This window comes from Pinus tabuliformis, chromosome 3_1 (assembly GCF_031772625.1).
Source record: "Pinus tabuliformis cultivar Carrire ecotype Pingquan chromosome 3_1, CPIR1, whole genome shotgun sequence".
NCBI classification, from domain to species: domain Eukaryota; kingdom Viridiplantae; phylum Streptophyta; class Pinopsida; order Pinales; family Pinaceae; genus Pinus; species Pinus tabuliformis.
In genome coordinates this window covers 127,809,793-127,833,108 of record NC_142301.1, presented here as the reverse complement: position 1 = coordinate 127,833,108, position 23,316 = coordinate 127,809,793, and the positions used below count along the sequence as shown (strand labels likewise).

At 37.2% G+C, this 23,316-nt stretch overlaps 1 protein-coding gene across 9 annotated transcripts in view; it reads left to right on the top strand.

Moving 5' to 3' along the window:
• Positions 1-3,464: 3,464 nt before the first annotated feature.
• LOC149186094 (uncharacterized) overlaps positions 3,465-23,316 on the top strand; it is a 207,288-nt gene continuing 187,436 nt past the window's right edge. For 3 of the 9 annotated variants that reach the window (XM_089410891.1, XM_089410898.1, XM_089410899.1), the window contains exons 1-12: positions 3,527-3,662; positions 4,125-4,196; positions 4,564-4,676; positions 4,868-4,903; positions 5,965-5,988; positions 6,167-6,251; positions 6,337-6,410; positions 6,512-6,642; positions 6,742-7,960; positions 8,401-8,717; positions 8,826-9,653; positions 11,467-11,643. In XM_089410891.1, the coding sequence (XP_089267017.1) occupies positions 4,652-4,676; positions 4,868-4,903; positions 5,965-5,988; positions 6,167-6,251; positions 6,337-6,410; positions 6,512-6,642; positions 6,742-7,960; positions 8,401-8,717; positions 8,826-9,653; positions 11,467-11,643 (2,916 nt within the window). In that variant the 5' untranslated portion in view covers positions 3,527-3,662; positions 4,125-4,196; positions 4,564-4,651. The other 6 variants (XM_089410893.1, XM_089410892.1, XM_089410896.1 and 3 more) reach the window with 6 other exon arrangements.

Genomic DNA, 23,316 nt, shown 5'->3' with positions numbered 1-23,316 from the left:
TTATATAGTCACATTCGGTCTTTGTGGCAGTCATGACTGATTTGCTCCAGCAGAGAGAAGATCCAACTAATCTGGATCTCTAAAGCATCAAATGAAGGAGGGAGAACCACTAAGTTAAGGGGTTGCTTAAGAGGGGGGTTAACAACCTCCCCCATACTGTGGCCAATCCTATCCAAATGTGCCCTTAGACCCAACCATTTCCTACCACCACCCCGAAGGCGCTGCATGGTAGGTTTGGTGATGTTCCAATGGCTCCAGACTATAATATTCTCCCGCATAAGGCACCTATAACGCCCAACCTAGAATATGCAACAACTGCGAATTTCCAAAACTTTGACATTGCTAGCACCAATAGGGACAAGCTCATAGAATCGTTGCCCCTTTTTCCATACAAGCCCAACCACACCCAACCCCCATACGTTGTGACACAACGAACAGAACTTTGCCCCCCCGGGTGGCTTAACTCTGTAAGCGGAGTAGAACCAAAGACATATGAGAAACCCTTCTACTAAAAACCTACATCGAGAGCCAGCTACCAACAACATTAACCTTAAACACCAAACAAAGCCAAAGGGGCCATGGACCTTATCACAAGGAGGGCTCTTGACATATCAATTCTCCACCCCATACATAGAGGAAAAGACAACAAAGTCAACAAGGAAAAATTTCTTTAAACCACATGAAAACAAAGAATAGATCACAGACCAACAAGTGCTTACCATTATACAAATGCAAGGTACTCCATCCAGGTCCAGCTAAGTGCTCCCCAAGCATGGAAATCACAACTTCAAGGACACCTTGTGACAGCAAGGAAAACTACTTTTCTCTCCTGCAATACCTGGGTCTCAGACCCTATCCACCCACGCAATAACAATTTGACCACCACCCTTAATTGAATTGCAAACCTCCTCGAGTGAGTTCCAAACAATTCCCAACTCGTGCAGGTAGAAGACTCGCACAAGCTTAATAAGTATCCCCTCCACCCATCAATCTCCCATAACATAACTTAGATAAATGACCATCTAGCTGGGGTTGAGGCGTAAATACCCCCTCCAATTCCTTACCAATGCATTCATATCGCCCAAACGCGCATGACGACAGGTGCCACACTTCTCTTACACATTCTTCGTGATTTCATTGATTTGATAACCTGCCTTAGAGTTCTCAATGTCCGCTCTGTCTTCCACACCCATAGGGAGTTATTAAAAGGTTATTATAAGTCCTCTCTATCTATATTATATCTAGACCTTAGAGAAATGGTAAAAATCTTCTTAAAGTAGACATCTTTAGTAAATAGTTTCATTTTTTTTCCTCATTAATTTTCAATTATGATAATCTTTTCTTTGGATTGGGATCTTATTTTTTCACTCTATGTTTCTCTACATTAAATGCTATGGTATCTCCCATACTACATGCAACCATTTATAACTCAAAACTTAGTGTTTTGAGAACTATTTACATATTCTATTAATGTTTATGAAATCAATAACTTTATTGTAAATTATAGTGTTTTTAATCTTAATATTTCTGATGATGAATTGTCTTTAATAAATTATAATGTTGTAATCATATAAAAATTTTAATATTAATTTAACTTTTTAAACCACATGAAAACAAAGAATAGATCATAGACCAACAAGTGCTTACCACTATACAAATGCAAGGTACTCCATCCAAGTCCAGCCAAGTGCTCCCCAAGCATGGAAATCACAGCTTCAAGGACACCTTGTGACAGCAAGGCAAACTACTTTTCTCTCTTGCAATACCTGGGTCTCAGACCATATCCACCCACACAATAACAATTTGACCACCACCCTTAATTGAACTGCAAACCTCCTCGGGTGAGTTCCAAACAATTCCCAACTCATGTAGGTAGAAGACTCGCACAAGCTTAATAAGTATCCCCTCCACCCATCGATCTCCATAACAGAACTGAAACAAATGACCATCCAGCCGGGGTTGAGGTGTAAATACCCCCTCCCATTCCTTACCAACGCATTCATATCACCCAAACACTCATGACGATAGGGCGTCACACTTCTCTTACACATTCTTCGTGATTTCATTGATTTGACAACCTGCCTCAGAGTTCTCAATGTCTGCTCTATCTTCCACGCCCTTCGGGAGTTATTAAAAGGTTATTATAAGTCCTCTCTATCTATATTATATCTAGACCTTCGAGAAATGGTAGAAATCTTCTTAAAGTAGACATCTTTAGTAAATAGTTTCATTGTTTTTTTTCCTCATTAATTTTCAATTATGATAATCTTTTCTTGGGATTAGGATCTTATTTTTTCACTCTAGGTTTCTCTACATTAAAAGCTATGGTATCTCCCATGTTACATGCAACCATTTATAACTCAAAACTTAGTGTTTTGAGAACTATTTACATATTCTATTAATGTTTATGAAATCAATAACTTTACTGTAAATTATAGTGTTTTTAATCTTAATATTTATGATGAATTGTCTTTAATAAATTTTAATGTTGTAATCATATAAAAAATTTAATATTAATTTAACTTTTTTCATTTTAATTTATTTATTACATTATAATTCCTCTTTAATATATATAGATGAGAAAGATGTTAGCTCATTTAAATCTATTTATCAAATATTTTTCTATTGTATAATTTTTTAATCATTTATTTTTATATTATATATTAAATCTTTCATATTAAATGATTAAAAATTAAGAAAAAAATATGTTAACTCATCTGAATCTATTTATTAAGTATCTAAAAGAATCAAATTTCTTATTGTATAATTTTTTCATCATTTATTTTTATATCATATATTAAATCTTTCATATTAACTAATTAAAAATTATTTATTAAAAACTTTGAATGCTTTTTAACCTTAATTAATTCAAATAAAATTTAAAATAGTTTTTTAAATATTACTAAACATATATATAATTATTATTTTTATTTCATTTTTAATATAACATCTTATTATATTTTTATTTAATGATATCTTTTATTAATATAACATCATATTATATTTTTACTGAATGATATCTTTTGTATAGCTTCACCACTTTCAATATAATTACTTTTTGAGTTTCACTACTCTTAATATAATTATGCTTTTTGTTACCTTTTATCCAAACAATTAGCTTTTTAAAGCTGCATTACTCTTAATGTATTATTGTTTATTACACTTTATTAACATCATAGACAAAATAGAAATATAAAAAATAATTTAGAAAATCAATCCGCCTGATACACACGATGTCTCACCTTAAAGTGTAACGCTCAATGCAACCAATTCGCTTTCACGAACAATCCTCTTAATTTCATCGAATAGGCATCATTCATTCTCCACGAGCAGGGTGGCCATTTTAATATCGATATGAATCGCCAAAACATGTGAGACAATTCCCAAAATAATTTGTTTGTGTGGTTTGTGTGGATGGACAAACCTCGACCACCCCATAAGGATAACAAAAAGAGCAAGATATAGGGTCATGAAATAATCCAATACACAAATGCACAGGTTTTGGTCTGAGAATAAAGGAAAAAAACATAAGGTGGCCACTCAGATATTTGTCTGAATAACAAATTATTAAAGAATCAAACATCCAGCAACAAAAACTGCAAAAACTGGAACTCAACTTCTTCACTCATTCCTTTTTGTCATAAATCAATATCCCAAACACAGTACGGTCAATTTCAACTTTCAGTCTATATTTCACCCCATAGAAATTGACCAGCTGATGAAATTAAGAAATCCTGTTTAAAAAGCATAGAAAAAGAGTAATTGTACTGCAGCTGAGCCTCAGGCAACCTCACTTCTGCACTTTTGTTAACCCACTTCATGTGAACAGTTTTCAAATATTTTTCTTTATCATTGAATCGATTCTGGCTCTTTGATTTGGCAAAATTTACAGTCTAGCATCATCCCCAAACTCAATCTGGCCTGAAGTTTTGAATTTGCAAACCCTGTTCTCACAATATGGGTGTTTCAATTCTGTGATATATTGAATCTGATAAGACAAAATTTGTATATTTTTGGTCATTTTGATATGTGACTGTTTGCGTCATTGTGACTATTTGTGTCATTGTAGAGGTGGAAAAAGTAATAAAGTGAAGGAATACTGATGCTTTTGAAGATTCTTGCAGAATAAACTCTTTTACTTTCGGCTGGAGCTATTCCTGTAGCTGCCAAGTTGGTCACTACAACTATACAATTATGTAATAGCAAGCAACGAACAAAGTTAAACAGAGATTTATAAACTGTAGATGATAAAGAAAAAGATGAAAACCCTTTCCACTAGAAAATATTAGTACAATTGTAAAGATTGAGATTCGCTTCTTTTTTGGTACTTAAGTCAAAAAGAGTCACACGTGTGTATATTCTCTTCATCTTCTTGGTTGGCAGAAAAACCTGGTATATGGGCTTTAGAACTTGGACAATATATTTCTGTCTCTGTAATCTGTCTGGTTTGTGCTTATATTTCGTATTGGGCTGGAACTGCAACTTGGCTTGTACTATAAAAGGGTTAATAGAAGATTGGGTGGCTTGAAATTTCTCTGATTTAGCTTGATTACCTTCTTACAGGACAAGGAGGACTAGTTACAGAGAAAGCAAATAAGCAGCTTTTAGTTTCATTGTATAGCCTGAAGATTAAAGAAAATATATTTATCCAATGCCTGGAAGCATTCGAGTATCAGGTGAGCATCTCATCTTAAAAGTTTCAACAGATTTAAGCATGCCAAAATTGCCATCAGTAAAATTGAATTTTACTGTCTGAGGAATGATTGTTGTCTTTTATTCTTTTCGCTGTGCTTTTGGGTCTCTTTAGTTTCCGATCTCAAGTGGTTTTTAGACTAAATTATGGTATTTGGGCTTTCATTTTATGCAGTTCTCGAGTCTGTAAATCTGCCTACCGAGGCAACAGGTGAGAACAGTAAATTCTTAATTCCGACTTCATGTTCAGTCGATGCATATTTTGGTGTTTTAAGTTTCAAGACTATTTTTATTCAGAAATGACAGGACGAGGTTTAATTTTTGACTACTAGAAATAAATACTTCTAAACTGTATTAAGTTCACTGTGTTTTTTTTGAAAGGATCTTAGCTCGCATGGTTTGGTGAACAATTTGTTTAGCCCCAGCTGAGTGGGTTCAAGTTTCCAAAGATATGTTGTAATTAACCTGTTTCTGGCATTTATGAAATAGTTTTACCTGGTGCAGTAGTGGCAGGCTATCTTTAAAAATTACCCTTTCTCCAAAAATTCTCATTCGTGTTTAAGAAAAAAAATTCCACTCTGTTTCTTTTCCGTTCATTGTTTATCGTCTGCAATAATGAAGTCCTATGCTCTCTGTCTTTCTACTTTGGAAAGCCTGACACCATATTACTAAAGGGGATGCATTTGTCACAATCTTCATGTTCTGTGGATACATGCTAAGTCATCATTACACCAAAAACACCTCCCTCCTACCTACCCATGCAAGTAGGGCAAGTGCGTGAGATCCAGCTGCTGCATCTAGCTTATCACAAGCATTTTTAAAGACTATCATTTGTGCTGAACATTAAATAGCTGTACAATCTATAATTGATAATTTTATCAATCATAGTTACCCTTTCTCTGGACAATCCTTCAGTCATTCTCTCACGACCTTTTCATCACAGGCAGTGGAGAGCCACGGTCTCGATTATCTGCTAGATATTCTAGACAGATATGTGGTAGGACAAAGGATCCACAAGGAGGACACTCATCTAAAATTTTGATTTCTCAAATGTCAGCATGCCACTTAAGTGACTGCCTGAATTTACACCAAGATTCTGACTTTCAGTTTTAACATGCAAAAATAATTCAACTGATCTTTCTTGTGCTGTGATTCTGTTTTTATTTGGTGAAATAGTTTATGTAAATGAACTTCAGGGATCAACTTGCAAGGTCCTCACTGCAAATGTTTTCTGTTGTTGTTGTTGTTGTTGTTGATGATCTTGTTGAACAGGAGGCAGATATGTGTCAATAAAAGGTATGGTTTTCTTTCAATTTTGTATGTGTAAGATTTATGCCGTTGAATCCAGACTGTTAGTGGCATCTACAATGTGTAACTCCCATTTTAAGTACTTCCTAACATGCAGTTGTTTTTTCTCTTCTGTGATGAGTAAAGTTAATCATTTTGATTATTTTCCTCTTTTTGTGTGTTTTAGTTAATGTTGGGAAAAGGGAGTACCAGACAAAGCCCTCAAAGGCAGATGGAGACAGGACAACAGCATGGAATTCAGATTTTACGTTGTAAGTGACTGGTTCTCATGCAATGGTTTAACTCCAACTTGGTTTATGCACTTCCGTCTTTATGACCATGTCAATTCTGGTGCAGTCCTGTGCTGAATCTTCGAGACAATTTAGTAGTATCACTTCTGGATAGCAAGGGCAATTCAATTTCTGAAACAGGTTTGTTTGTTTAAACCATTGCTTTCCATGTTAATTACTAAGTATTGGTAACATGTTTGAAATAATTATTTCCTCTTATGGGTATATTGACTTACTGGCAGACATTGGAACCCCGATTATAATTGAGAAGGGGTTCTGGGATGATCTATTTCCCCTCAAAGGTGGTGGGCATGTTCATCTTAGGTTAAACTTTCTTTTAACAGCAGAGGAACGGAAAAAAATTGAAGCTATGGTAAGCATCTATGACATGCTACAAGTCTTCCTGGGATCTATATCCTGGCAGTCCCTGTGCAGGGAATAATATTATTTTGTATGATTTTCTTTTTGTCAGAGAGAAGCTGCTCTCAACAGGAAAGAACATGGAATTCTCAAGAAACGTGTAGCCATCCAGGTTTTGGGCCCGGTGGCTGAAAATAGGAGTAGTGCTTCAATCTCAAGCACTGGCGTTACCCAAGCCAACCCAGAGGACGGGAAGAGTAAAGATGGCAGTCACAACAAGGAGAATCAAATAGCAACTCTAGTTGTCCCCCATGTATCACAACTGAATGAAGCGCAAAAGGTAACAGAGATTATTGAAGAGGCACCTGGTGAATCATCAACTGCTTTTATATCCTCACCAATTAAGCATGTGATTATCAAGAAGGAATCAAGTAACGATGCTAAGGACATATCTGGTAATAACACACAAAACCATGGATTCCAAGATCTGCCACAATATGATCTTGGAGGAGCAGCCATATCTGTATCATCTAAAAAACTTATTCCATCTGGTGTGTCAATTTCAAGCACAGGCATTGCACAAGCCACCCCTGGGGATGTGAAGAATAAAGATGGTAGTCCCAACAAGGAGAATCAATTAGAAATACTACTTGTCCCTGAAGCATCACAATCGAATGCAGTGCAAGTGAAAACGGAGACTATTGAAGAGGTATCTGAAATGTTATCAACTGCTTCTATATGCCTACCAATTGAACATGCGACTAATGAGAAGGCATCAATTCAATATGTTAAGGGCACATATGATAATAATATAAAGAGGGAGGGATTCCAGGATCTGCCACAACACAATCTTGGGGGACCTACACCTGTTTTATCTAAAGAACATACCCGATGTAAAGAATCATATTTTCTTTCTTCCCAATTCCCATCTCCTGAAAACCAGACTGAAGGGAATATGTGTGAAAATACCTTAATTTCTCATGAAAATCTACAGGCTACTCTGTCACCCCATGTGAAGGATGACTTTGCAGAATCCCAAATTTCACAAACTTATAATCTGATAGATAAACATCCCATGATTGAATCTGCACCGACAGAAGTTGAGGAAACACGATCCCTACTTCCAGAAACTGTGATTGTTTTCAAGATCTCCTCTTCTCAAGCTTTAGCCGCAATTCATCACGCAGGGGAAATCAATGTACCATGGTCTCCATTGCAGCAGGAAAGCAGCACTTTGACGTCAACGCAGGCATTTTCTGGATCATGTCCTCCTTCGGAATCATTACACATTCAGAGTTCAGCTAATTTGGTTCCTGAGTTTACTACGAAAGGTGAAACTTCTGATGCTCCCGTTTTTGAATCAACATCTTTATTGGTAAATGATGAGACTGCAAATAATTATTTGGTGAAGTTTTCAAACAAACCAGATATAGCTAGCTTAGGTTTATCAACTTCTCCAAGTATGCTGCTGCAGTCTTCTATGGATGATTTAATTTCTCCAACTGCATTTGGAGACATTCCAAATGAGGGTACAGCTGGGGAAATTGTTCACCTTCCATCTGTTTCATCTAAAGGGTCTCAATTGCATGAAATGTTTCAGACACATGAATCTTTCAATGCTACTGGACCTTTTCCTGCGTCAATTGTGGATGGTGGTGACCCCACTCTTCCTGTCAAAGACATCATTAATAATTATAGCAAATCATTCTGGTCCAGCCTTTGGTGCTGAATCGGTGCAATGTTCAGAAAATTTATCTGTGGCTCAGTGCAGGAAATACGGAGCTGCTTCCCCAAGATATATTTCCAGTAGAAAACAACAGAACTGATTATCCTTACAGAGTCTTGCCATTGGATGCTGGAAGTGATTCTTTAACTGGTTGGCCAGCAGAAGGACTTCATGAGGGATCTTCTTTGAAGACAGTTCCCAATCAACCAAATTCTGTCTCAGTGATGAATTCTACGGTTGATACAGCCTCTCCAGTGTCAACTTGCTTTGCTAGCCTTCCAGCATCACAGATAATGAAGGGGAACAGTACACAGAGCAGTGTCAAGGCAAAGATAAAAGCTTTTGAGAGCAACATATATCAGGTGATTTTTTTTTTTTTTACTTTTACTTTTTAAAGTTCATATATTATTTGTTACTCATTTTTCAATTAAAAGAATCTGTATCCACTGTTAATAAATTTGAGTGTGCAGGACTCAGATAATCACAGCAGTCCGCAAGCAAAATCTAGTCACAAAACTGAAATAGAAAGGGCTCGGCAGCGGTTACAGGCAGAAGCAGCCGCTGCAGAAGCTGCAGAGGCTATGAGGCGGGCTGAAGAAGAGGAATTGAAATCAAAACGCGTTGCTAAGGGAAGAGAAAGAAAGCCGGCTTTCCAGGAAAAGCTGGAGGAGTCAATGCACAGAAGTTCAGCTAAGGTGAAAAGAAAATGTTTGGAAAAGAATGAAGAGGATGAGAGAGAAATACAGGAAAATATAAAGGATATCACAGTTGTGGAGAAGGATAAAAGACGACATGAGTCTTACAGAATGGAAGGGGAAATACAGAAGGTGGATGAGAAAAAGCTTGAGCTAGGTGAAAGGAACAGGTGGATGGAAAATATGACTGCATTAAGGAGGCCCATGCAAGAGCAAGGAGAGAAACCATTGAGGGTAATTGAAACTAAAGATAAGACAACAAAAAATGATCCTGAGGAGAACACACTCATATGGGAAAGAATGAGGCTTGGTGAATTACAGCTAAAGAGAAATTCACGAGACAAATCTGTGAAGTCAGATCTATCTGGAAACAATACTGAAGAGGGTGAGAAATCAAGGGTGAATATATCTACAATGGATTTATATACTAGAACAGCATCTGAACAAAGGCAGAATCTGGAAGCGCTGACTGGCAAAAGCCAGCTACTGAAAGATAAAGCTATGTCTGTGGCAGAAACAAGCCTGATTACTGCAGAGAAAAGGAAGACTGGGGGAGATCAGAGGATACAAATTGGAAACGACATTATTGATGCTAATCAGAAGGTATATCTGCAATTTTTCCTAAGATAGCAGATCACTGATTTAGATATTTTCATCTCTAAATCTTTGAAATTTTTTTCTTTTGAAAATGTGCTTAAGCTTTGACATCTTCTATGAGCTATGAGTAAATTCTGCTAAAATATTATGTATTTGTTGTTATCTTGAAGAAAACAGAGCAACTCTCTTGTAAATTAATGTGCATAGACAGCCATAGGTAGTACCGTAGTTGTGCATGAATAGCTATAAAAAGTTAGTTGGCTTGTTCCCCTTCCTCTAATTTCTATCCATAAATGTCAGAAGAGGCAGAAGAGACACTAAAGAGATAGTTGATTGTTGTTATGCAAACTCTTGCAAGAGAGCCAAATTGAGTTAGATTTTTATAAGAGGAGGCCAAATGCACCATTTCTTTGTAGGGTTTACTTACCACTTATATTTCCTATTCGCTGCTGATGGATTTTTACTTTAAATCTTCTTAAGTTGATCTTCAGATAATCATTTTCAACCATTTGAAGGGTTTACTTACCACATATTTTTTCTATTTGCTTCTGATGGATTTTGACTTTAGAGCTTCTTAAGTTTCTGATTTTCATCATTTTCAACTTCCCTATATCATAATGACCATAAATTCTCTATTTAGGTTTGAACGGAATGCCACTCAATCAAAATAATACGAATTTCATTTTCCAGGATTGAATAAAATCAATCTCAGAAGCCTTTTGTTCCGGGTCATTCTTCTCTGTTTTGACATTTTTATTTTAGTGGCTGTTATTTTGTTGTTATTTGTTAATGATGAATTGCCGTCCTCATATTCCATAGATGGCAATTGTTAATTCTAAGTTTTTACGATGAAATTTATTTTCAGAGTTTAAAGGAGCGTGTAACTTCAAGCTGGACACACTTTCTATATATTGAATACTTTCATTTAGTTTTCTGTAAAAACGGACTCACTCCTATATGATTATCTATATTCTCCCCCTAGGGAGTAACTAATGTATTATTGCAATTTTGAAATTGGGCCCTGTTTTGATTCTCTACCAGCATTGTTTTTTGTTCTTTTATGTTGTTGGGGAACGGTGCTTCTTGAATGACAGCCTGAACAACAGCTCTGTTGTTAAGGAAATCTGTCATTAAGAAATCAGTAAATCTGGCATCATGCAACTTAGTTTTAGGTGGTAGAAGAAATCTTTGTCCAGTGTCAAAGTTTTGGTTAGTTTAATTTTAACTGAGGATCTATAGAATGTTCCATTCTAGTAGTAAATGAATTGGAATAGAAGAGCAGGATTTTGCTTTTATTTATACTATAGGGCATCCATCACTGCCAATTATTATCCTCTACCAAGTCTAGTCTGTTGATATTTATTGTGCCTAACCTTTTATATCAGGCTCTCGCATCTTCGTTGTTTCATATTTCGTTTCTGTCCAGTAATTGGAGCTTTTCTGAAAACCAAATGAAATAAGTGTGGAAGATAATCTGTTCACACTTAGTTGCTTCTTGGTAGTTAACCACATAGCTCTATTCCATTTTATATGAATATACCTGCATTTCTAAGCTTCTAATGTTTATATCAGTCAACTTTACTTTTCATCTGTAACTTCAGGCTATTTAACGTGCAATCCATCTCTTACAATACTTTAAAATTCATATTGTCATTGTTTTGCACTTATCTGTGTCGCATTTTCCAGTATTACATGATGCGTGTTCCTTAAAGAGTCATAAGTTCTCCACTTTGTAAAGAAGATAAATTTCAAGCCAGTATCTAGTAAGAATTTTTTAAGAGGGGAATGCAATGAAGATTTTCGTGATTTTTACCTGCAGCTGAAACTGAGGCAGGTTGGTGAGCATGACTTTATCGTTAAACAAAGAGTGAAGTTAATCGCACCTGAGAACTCATTTGCTGAAGACACACAAACAGAAGAAGGTTCTGCCATTTCAGAGGAAGAGCTTGAGGATTTAGCTAATAGCTCAAAAGCCATTGGAGGATTCATTAAACAGGTTCGTAATGAATAGACATTATGTTTGGAATCTATCTGCCACTCCTTTATGCTAGTTTATCCTTGTTCTTATTTATAGGTAATTTTGGAACTTTTCATTAACTTATCTAACATAGATATTCAAAAAGGGGCACAAGTTATGGAAACAATACCAAATAGATTAATGTCTAGGTTAAAACCCAAACAAATCTAAGAAAGTGGTGAAATAAAATGGATGCCCCAAAAGCCCTTTTTTGGTGAAAAATATTGCTTATATTACAGCAAGAAAATCTACAAAAAGACAGCCAAGAAGAATGTATAATCAAGTATAGTTTGTTGACTAATAAGGCTTAAACTAAACTTTAATGGGAGCTTCTAAGAGAATCTCTGGGAAAGTGGGCTGTGGAGGTGTGTTTAGGGATGTAGAAGGGATTTAATTACAAGCCTTAATCCAAGGCAGTGGGGAAATCTCAGAAAATGTATCTGAGATTGAGGGCTTGCTAATGGGTCTGAGTAGCTGTAACTGTGCAGTTATGCAAAGTAGTAATTGAATGTGATTTGGGAATAATGATTAAGGTCTTAAAGAAAGGAGGAGGTGAGGTAAACAATTGGAGGTTAAATTCTTTAATCAGAAGCAAGACAACTAACAAATTATCTGCAACCAGTAACTTTTGGCCACATTCAAAAGGGAGGGCAGTAAGTGGTAAATCTATTCGACGATTGGGCAGTTAGATTGAAGCTAGGAAAAATGATTACTGGGCCAATCATATCATTGATTGCAGAAAGCAAGGGGTGGGAGTATATTATGGAGATTTTAGATAAAGATAGATTGACAAATGGAGACGAGTGAACAAAAGGGAAGAAGTGAGGCAGCGGCTTCCCTATCACCTGCACAGCACTTGCTTCAAAACCTAGGAGGGTTTCACCAGCATGTACAGTTAGGTATGCTAGTGGTAAGTAGAAGCGAGGAAGGAGTCATGGTAGGGCTAACAGACAAACCCAGATGCCAGTGGTGCATCACATGGAGGGGGGCTGTTGCAGAGAAGAGATTAGGGCGGTGGCTCCAATGAGCAGCAATGGTTCTGAAATGATGGCAGCATTATGGGATCTGAAGTGGCAGCAGCATGGTGAGAGAATGTCCAAAGGTAGCTGGAAAGCAGTGGTGATGGAACATCTTTGCTCTAAGAAGGCTCTTTGTTCAGGGTCAGTATTGTTATTGCATGTGGCTTGATTTTGTTTCGAGTTGTGGGGTGATTCAGCTCCTCTTTGCAATTCCACTGGATGCCAGGTTTCTCTCTAAATTGTGCAGCAAATTGGACTATGCAGCTCGTATTCCTCTTTGCAGCTGAGCACTCAGTTAGATGTCTCTTTTGAGGACTGTATAACAGCAGCAACCTCTAGAGCTTTCTGTGTCTCTGTTTGGTGTTGCTGTAGCAAGATCTACCAGCTTCAAGCATTTTCAGGGGTCCACCTTCCTGAAGGCATGTCTATGGTTTATTTGTGGGGTCATTTTCTGTGTCACATCATCGTTGTATTTAGGAGCCTGAATAAGCTAGAAATTGTAGAAAAAGGATGCCACAAAGATAATAATGAAGCACTCAAACAAGGCAGACAGTTACATGGTAAAACCCTGACAAGGAAACATCCATGGCGCTAGGTATCAGTATATTTATTGTTCAAGAAACAAGATTACAATCAGGCTTACAAACATTCATGCTGTCAGGACCAGAGATCTATATCTAACTTTGTACCATTATAAATGTTACATGAACTACCATGGTTTCATAAATCAACACCGTTATACAAGCTACCAAATTTATGTGAAGTAAATTTTGGTTTTGACATTATAATTTTCTATTAATTGTTGGCACAATTTCAACAATCTCCACTTTGACAACAAGTTACCTAACACCTTTGCCAAGCTCATTCATCGCGTCTTTTGTAATCCAAAAGAAGCTAAACACCATCGTAGCTTCTCTAAGAGTAATGGTTTTGTAAACATGTCTTTACAATTTTCTTGAGTATGGACATTGTTAAGATCTACTCCACCTCCATCAATAATCCGTCTTACAAAATGGTACTTAATATCAATATGCTTAGTCTTACTATGGTAAGCTGGATTGGTAGCCAAATGGATAGCACTTTGACTATCAGAAAATATAGTCACATTGTCTTGTATTCTTCCAAACTCACTCAAAGTACCCTTGAACCAAATTACCTCCTTGCATCCATGTGAGACAATGATATATTTTGCCGTAGTAATGGATAAAGCAACTGTTTCTTGAATCTTTGACGTCCAACTAAAAGATCCTGCTATGGGAGTAAAGGAGTAAAGACGTAACTTGAAGTAGATCTCCTATTGTCCAAATCACTTGCAAAATCCAAATCAATAGGGGTGATGCAATAATCACTTGTGCTTCTAAGATACCAAGCACCCATTTCACTGCTTTCCAATGCTCTATTCCTAGATTTTCCACGTGTCCATTGACAACACCAACTACATGTGAAATATTTGGTCTAATACATACCATTGCATACATTAAACTTCCTACTGCATTAGCATATGGTACATGAGATGTATACTCCTTTTATTGCTCACTACTATAACATAAATTTGAAGAAAGCTTAAAATGGGAAGCTAAAGGGATATTTACAAGTTTCACATTCTCCATACCAAATTTCATGAATACTTCTCTGCATACCTTTATTATGATAACCTGAGCTTACCATTTCTCTGTTTCTATGTATTTCTATACCCAAGATTTGTTTTGCTACTCCAAGATTCTTCATATAAAAGGTCTAGCCAACTGAGCCTTTAAACTATTGATCTCATCCATGGTTTTGCTTGCAACAAGCATATCATTAACAGATGATGCAGAAGCATCCGAGCACCCTTCATTAAAATCGGAATCCAATGCTGCGAAAAGAGGAAGCATGGCATGAGGACGAGATTTACTCACGTTTTGTTGAGTTTGTTAAATTTTTATTAATGAAATTACTATTTTAAGAGATTGTAAGCCATTTCACTAAAGTAGATATGGTCAACCTATTATAAAAATAGGGAAGTGCATGATTTTAGCAAACTATTACGAGATCCTAAGAGAAACGAATGGATTTGAAATGATCCATTTGATGTATTGTGGTATATATAAATTATAGCCTTCGGTATAGTGAAAAAGAGGCCAGACGCTATGTAACATCAAGCGCTGAGAGAGCGACTTGGCTCATATAAGCGTATTGTAATTTGAATTCAAAAGTAATATAAATCATGTGTTTTATTATTATGAATTTTTTGTTGCTGTGTATACGAGTGTATTAGTTCTTCAATTTCCGTGAAACTGTATGTTTTTAGATAGATCAACACTCATCTTATGTTGTGTACAAGCTTGAACTCGTGTGGAATTGCATGCACTGCGTAGAGGAGTATGGATGGTGGTCCATAAAAGTGATAATGTGTTGCTGCATAGTGAACTATTTCGTTCATATCGTGGGCCCATAACCCACAAGTCCACGTGTTTGAGAAAGGTTGCAACTTTGCTGCATCAAAGTGTTATCATAGTAGGAAAAGATTTCCTACGAGAAAGAGTTTTCGTGCAAATGGAGGAGGTACTATTATGTTGTAGATTGGAGAGCTTGTGGTCTTTATATTGTCGTACAAGTAGCGACAAAAGAAGGTGAGAATATTGTAGCAGCCTAGAGCAAGGAGTGCTCAAATGGTTCCAAGGAGAGAGAACAAGAAAGACTCAGCTCAAGGGAGAGAAGCTTGGTGAGGTATCGGGTAGCAAGGAGGACTTGTTACTGCAGAGGTTTTGTTGCAGGTCGCAGAAAGATCATAAAGGCAATTCCACAGAGGATGTGGGTAGAATTGCTAAGGGATGAAGGAGACATATGACCAGGATGTCATAAGAATTTTTGTACCTCGGGAGTCTTAAGCAGGAGCATCCGAGCACCCTTCATTAAAATCGGAATCCAATGCTGTGAAAAGACAAAGCATGGCATGAGGATGAGATTTACTCACGTTTTGTTGAGTTTGTTAAATTTTTATTAATGAAATTACTATTTTAAGAGATTGTAAGCCATTTCACTAAAGTAGATATGGTCAACCTATTATAAAAATAGGGAAGTGCATGATTTTAGCAAACTATTACGAGATCCTAAGAGAAACGAATGGATCTGAAATGATCCATTCGATGTATTGTGTTATATATAAATTATAGCCTTCGGTATAGTGAAAAAGAGGCCAGACGCTATGTAACATCAAGCACTGAGAGAGCGACCTGGCTCGTATAATCATATTGTAATTTGAATTTGAAAGTAATATAAATCATGTGTTTTATTATTATTAATTTTCTGTTGCTATGTATACGAGTCTATTAGTTCTTCAATTTCTGTGAAACTGTATGTTTTTAGATAGATCAACACTCATCTTATGTTGTGTACAAGCTTGAACCCATGTGGAATTGCATGCACTGCGTAGAGGAGTATGGATGGTGGTCCATAAAAGCGATAATGTGTTGTTGCGTAATGAACTATTTCATTCATATCGTGGGCCCATAACCCACAGGTCCATGTTTTTGAGAAAGGATGCAGCTTTGATAACACCAAGATAATGAATATATCATTTAGACTCTTGAAGTAAACAAAATGATCATACTCACTTCTAATATAATTTTGGCTTACCATGAAGGAAGTAAATTTCTTGTATCGTTTCCTGGGAGACTGCTTTAGTTCATATAGTGACTTCTTGAGCTTGCAAACAACTCTTGTTTTGCGATGTTGAACAAATCCTTTTGGTTGTTCCATATATATTTCATCATCCAAATCTCCATGTAAAAATGTTTTTTAGCATCTAATTGCTCTAACTCTAGATTGAGTAAAGAAACTAGCATAGATACAATACAAAATAAACAAGCTTAACAACTAGTGAAATGATCTCATGGAAATCAATACCTTCCAACTGAGAATACCCCTTTGCTACAAGTCTAGCTTTATATTTTCCAACTTTAATATCAACACCCTTCTTCAATTGTTAGACCCACATACACCTGACCAATGTTACACTAAGTGGACACAGAGTAGGTGTGCTTTTGAGAAGTAAAGAATCATTTTCCAAAAATCCTTGGAAGCGAAGCATCTCAGAAGCGCCTATATATATATATATATATTAAAAAAAACATCCAGAATGCCAAATTAATATGAAAGCATACATATTTGTACATAAATCAAGATAGAAAGGGTATCCATAGTATATTAATGATTGATTTTTCAAGCATGAACCATCTAGAATTTAGATTCAATCAATTACAAACAAACATACAAATTTTTAAGTCATATAATAAAAAGTAGACCATCGACTTATGGAATGAAATAGGTTATCTAGCAGCTATCAACAATAACGTGATGCAATAGTTATGTTTACAAAATAGGCCATCTGTACTCTGAAATATGAAGACCAAAAGGTCTAAAATAATAGACTGACATAGTTTCTAAACCCCTCTCTACATAAGAAGTGTTCACCAATTGTGGAAGCACCCATGTTGTTAAATGTTGTAGTTGTGGGGTAGCATCACCATGTATGTTCCACCACTCCTTGACAAACAATATTCCACCATCACTTATTGGGATCCTCATTGCCGGTATCATCCTTCATTCTTCTCCTCTTGTCTAGCCTTTGTCTCTATTTCAATTCTCTAGGGACGTCAATCAACAGTGCCCAAACGTCTTAATCCAATCCTTAAAATATGGTAGAAAAATATTAACGTGTTGGATCAATGATTTTGATTTGAGTGAAGGGTATATTTTTGCGAAGTCCATGACAAAGGAGTTCAACAATCAACACCACCAACATTGGGATACATATAGGGCTTGGTACTCTTGATTAAATGCTAATCACATACCCTCATACATGATAGAATATAATGTAATGCCACAATCCCATTGATCCTTAAATCCTAAAAACTGTTAATTTTGAATGGGATATGAATTTTTATTTTCTCCCTGTGAAGTCCGATGAGGTTGGAACCACTCTCAAATGTCACATTTACTATAAGAATTTAACATTAACATTAGGGAGCATTTAGGAAATGTCTAGGGAGCATCTAGGGAGAACTAAGGGAGTGTCTAGAAAGCACGAATGGAGCACGATTCAACACGTGGGAACATATTTCTGCACGGGGCGGTTCCAAATTTCTAGTAACCACACAAATTGAGCTTGAAGTGTGGTTCTATTTTTTTGAAGCATAGTTCCGGGGGTGCTTTGCCCATACTTTGGAATGGTGCACATTTCAAGGTCCAGTGTGTGGGGGGCGACAATTCCTGCAACACTACACCTGACAAATTTTCTATCTTTTGGAATTTCTACGAGGTTGATGGGCCTCTCAATTACCTCCTAATTATTTAGCATATAATTGAGAAGCTGCACATTAATTATGAATCTGATGTTTGTATGGAACTTGCAAACTATTGTACTTTGTATATGCTAATACAATTTGTTAAGTGCCAACGAGGTTGTAGTACTAACTAAATATGATAGAGTTGGATGTTAATGTTCTTTCACAAGTCACCAAACCACACTTTGCAGGAATTGAAAGGCTCACACTTGCAGGAATTGAAATGTCACACTTCACACTTATACTTCACGCTTGCTGGAATTGAAATATCACACTTCACACTCGTACAAATTGAATGGCTAACTACAACACTCTTGTAGAAAGGTAAATTACTCTTTGTTAGAAAGTAATAATTCATATAGGAAAGAAAATCACTCTGCTGGAACGTAAACACATAGGCAGGAAAACAAATCACTCTTGTTGGAAAGTAAATGGGTGACTTGATCAAACTAACTGCTCATTCCTAAACTTTGCAACTGAAATGCTCATGAATTGATAAAAGCCTGCAATATTGGTAACTGTGATACAAAAGATCTATCCCAATAGGCCAAATCAAGGACGATGCTATAAAATCTAGAAATCAGAATGAATCACTACTCAAATTGATCAACTCACAAAACATTAGAAGACAAAGTGAATAGCTTAACAAGTTGCTGCAAAACTATTAATTAGAAAAAAATGTTGCAACAACATAAATAATTAAGAAATGGAGTAAATATTCATATGAACTAAATTGTAAATGAAATTATGAACTACCCTAGGTAAAATATAGGCAGTAGCTGACTAAGGAGGGGGGCCTACCTCCTTAGCTGAGGCACTAATCAAACTTGCAGTAGCACGCTCACACTATCAACATATCTCACCCACAAGAAATGAAATAGGAACCAACAAGCCTTTAAATTAACAAAAATCATAATTGCAATAGTATTTTCTTCATTTATTTCCTCTCTCTCCTCCTACTATTACTCGAGTAGAGAAAGGTATTTAGACAATATTTCAATCTCTCAAATTGATCATAAAATCAAGGGATATCCATGAGAATATTTGATTCTCAAGTTGTTCTCCTCTGTTACAACAACATACCCAAAAGATGGAAAATTTGAACATCCATTGACTCACTTAACCATCATGACTGTCAAGAGGTTGGGTCAAATCCATTGCGTTCAAGCTCTCCACACTAGACGACCAACTACCCTTGTTTTTTTCTTTGCTGAATAACCAAATGGTCGATCTCTCTGTTGTGAAACTGGTGGTGACAGGTGTGCACATGACAATTGCTTGCGCTTGTGCTACTACAGTTGTCCATGGAGTTTCAAAAGCTAAGGAATTGTGGTTGCTTCCACGGTTGGTATGCCAAGGTGTTGCAACATCAGTACTTAGTCGTGTTGCAACATCGATACCTCAACATGTTGCAACATTGGTACTCAATTGTGTTACAACATCGATACTCCAATGTGTTGCAATATCAGTATTTGTTCGTGTTGTAACATCGGTTCTTATGGACATGTTGCAACATCAATGGTGTGTTGTTGCAACACCCAACAACAACGTGCTGGAGGTGGCACAACAATGTGATTTGGGATATTACTGTTAAAAATCGGTTACCCAATTCCAACTGCAGCAACTGATGTTAATTCGATTAACTAATTTACTTGTTGTGTGCTACGGAAAATATCGAATTAAATACACTGCAACCTACACAAATAAAAACTGTGGAAACTAAATGCAACACAAGAGAGAAATAAACATCACACACATCTACACAGTTATTTTTGGACAAAAGTCCCCAGAAAAACCCAATGTGGGAAAACTGGTGAAGCAGTTGAGGGTTTTATTATTAAACAGTAATTCTAAGTACAATTCGTTTGATACCCAACTGGCTATCCGATACAGAGAGAAACTGGGAAAAAAATAGCGAGATGATCTCACCCTGTCATTGGAAGAACTGGCTATGATCTCTCTGGAAATGAGCCTCTGCGTAGAATTATGTCAACCCCATGCAGTGTCTGCGTCACCTTTGTTGGGACTACATTGCCCCTCCTTCTGATCCTCTGCTGGATGGAAAATTCAGCTCTCAGCCTCCCGGTCTCACACCCCAGCTCCCGACTTCTGAAACTCGATTTCCTTAGCAGAAATTCGATCTCCCTCTCAAGCTCTGCGTTGTGACAACGTAGCTCTGCGTGGCCCAGCGTCATCCTCTATGGACGTCGTTCTTCCCTCTCTGCCTTATACTTTCATGGCCTAAGAAAAACTTCCCTCTGGATACTATCCCTACCCCTCACTGCAAAAGATCACTTCGAATTCCTCTTCCGGCAACTGCTGTTCTTCAGAATTTCGATCTTTTGATCTTCACTCAATGTGTCTTCCAAATTCCCATCAAGCTTCTTCTTATAATCCTTTTGTTGAGAACCAACGACCCAAATTAGATCCTAATCAATGGCTCAGATCATTTTGGCTTGATCCTCATCTTCTTCTAGATGTTTCACCCCCAGTTAGATTAATACCCTTTAATTATTTTAATTTCCTAAGTTTAGACTTAGGCACCCATTAAAAAAAATTAATTATTTGAATAAACTGATTCCGGGTGGAATTTTCCAAACACTTTCTGGGTATTGTGGAATACATGTGTCCAAGCCTCCCTGCAAATTTTGAGGCTTAGAGCACATCCGATGCTACCAGAAATAAACACTCCCTCTTAGCAAGGAATTTGCTCTAGTAATGCAACCTGCTGAAGCATCACTCTGACTCTGAAACATCTCCCTCGGCGTTGTTGATGTTTGACATCGTTGCCCACCAACTACTGCTCAAATGTTGCATCTATAATGCTGCTGACACTGCCACTACCAATATTGCATCTGTACTGCAACCCTCATAAGTTCTGCATCTGTGTTGCTGCTAGCAGTGCCATTGCCAACACTGCATTTGCACTACAACCTTCTCCAACTGTTGTTGCTACTGCATCAGCAATGGAAAAGCATCCAAAATTACTGAACTGGTGTTCAACATGATGCATCTGTTGTTGGAGTTTTCGTTGTTGCTAGTCTCTGAGCTGACCCTCTTAAGCCTCTGCGCTGCTGCTGACTCTTCTCTGTGCTAACTGCACTGCTGCTAACTCTAGCTCTGCGCTGCTTAGTCTCTGGTACTCTTAGCTACTGCAACTGTCACTCCGACAATCCTCTGCACCAACTGACATTGGTCCATCCTGCTACTTCTGATTTGGGCTCCCGTAACAAGGTATTGATCCAAGAGGTGGACTCCTCAAGGATCATGCCCATCTGCAGTTCTTTCAAACTACAGGTTCTATATCACCCCACCTTTGGGTGATCATGGCAAACTCCTCCTCTTCAATCTATGCGGATGCAACCTTCGGGTCGTGCTTCTCGTCCTTGCCCTTCTTCTTGAGAGGACACTCTGTAGCGTAGTGACCAAGTTCACCACACCGGAAGCACTTGACATTCGAAACATCTTTTTTCTTCTTTCGTTGCTCCTGCTACATTTTCGTCCTCCTCCTTGGGCTTCTTTCCACTGTTGCTGTTGCCATCAAGTTTACACTTGACCAAGTCCCTCTTCATCTCTTCTTGCTGAAGAGCGGATCACATTCCTTCCCAGTTTGGCAATTTCTCCCTGCCTAGGATGCTCTGGACAAATACTTGCCACTCTTCTGAAATTGAATTTAGGGCCATCCTCACCATTTTGGTAGGCTGAGGTGTTGACCCCATAGTTGCCAACTCGTCTCAGGTCTCTTGAAGCTTTGCAAGGAATGGATCAATGCGTTCCCCCTTTTGCATCTGCGTGGATCTCATCTTTTCTCCGAGTAGATCTTCCTCTACTCGGAAGATCCTTGATATAGTGTGGACAAGGCATTGGCAGTCCCTTTGCCTGAGATGTGACATACTACATGATCCTTCACTCCGTCGAGAATCATTCGCTTGGACTTCACCATCTCTCCCTTGTACTTTTTGAGCGGATCTGGATCCACGGGCTTAGCTATGACATTGTCGACATAGATCTTGAGAAAATGTTCATTTAGAAGGCATGAAATCCTCGCCTTCCAGATCACATAGTTGGATGCACCATCCAATCGATCCTAATCTCACAATCCACTAGCTGCCATCTCTGCCAATGAAAAGGTCTAATTGCCTCCTCTCTCCTCTGCACAACACTGGGCTGACCTACGCACTCCCTATTGGAGTAGTAATGTTGTTGCTCCCTGCTGCTGCTTAGCTAATGAGAAATTAGACTTCTTGGCTGGAAGTCCTCCGAGGAAGAATTCCCTCTAGTGTGTCTCCTTCTCTCCCACTGACACTATTTTGCCAGCAACTGCTGCAAAATATCTGCGTCCCAGCTGAAGATCTGCTCTGCAAGGAAAAGTACACTGCTCACTTCGGCCTCTGGAAAGCTTCAATCTGGAGATTGAATTTCTCTATCGACTCACTCAGAGAAATCGAATTCTCCTCAAAACTTCGACTTCCTTGGCCCACAAACTACACTGCCTCTAGGATTTCGAATTGCTGCCTCTGTAGTAATTTCAAACTCCTCTTCCTTTCTGCTTCTGAGCTCTTTTTCTCACGATCTGTGCTCTGATACCATGTGAAAAATCGGTTACTTGATTCCTACTGCAACAACTAATGTTAATTTGATTAAACAATTTACTTGTGTGCTACGACAAATATTGAATTAAATACACTACACCATACACAAATAAAAACTGCAGAAACTAAATACAACACAGGAGAGAAATAAACACATGCACATCTACACAGTTATTTTTGGACAAAAGTCCCCAAAAAAACCAATTTTGGAAAATTGGTGCAGTAATTGAGGGTTTTATTATTAAGCAATAGTAATTCTGGGTACAATTCATTGGATGCCCAACTGGCTATCCGATACAGAGAGAAACTGGGCAAAACAAATAGTGAGATGACCTCACCCTGTTGTAACGACCCATCTAAATTGATCCATTATATAAAGTTTTAAACTTTATAATAAAACAAATATGATGAAATTTAAGTAATAAATATGTTAAGTTTTATAAATATAATTAAACTTTATAAAACATATATAAGTTAAATTTTATAAAATATATAATTGAACTTTATAATATATATAAATTAAATTTTATAAAATATATAATGTAACTTTATAATATATATAAATTAAATGTTATAAAATGTATAACTGAACTTTATAAACATACATAATCTAAAAGCGTAAAACAAAACTATATGCTAAATCATACCAAAAATCATTGCAGGACCCTTTAAAAGGGGGCGCTTTCAACCAACTGAAAATTGATAACAGAGCGC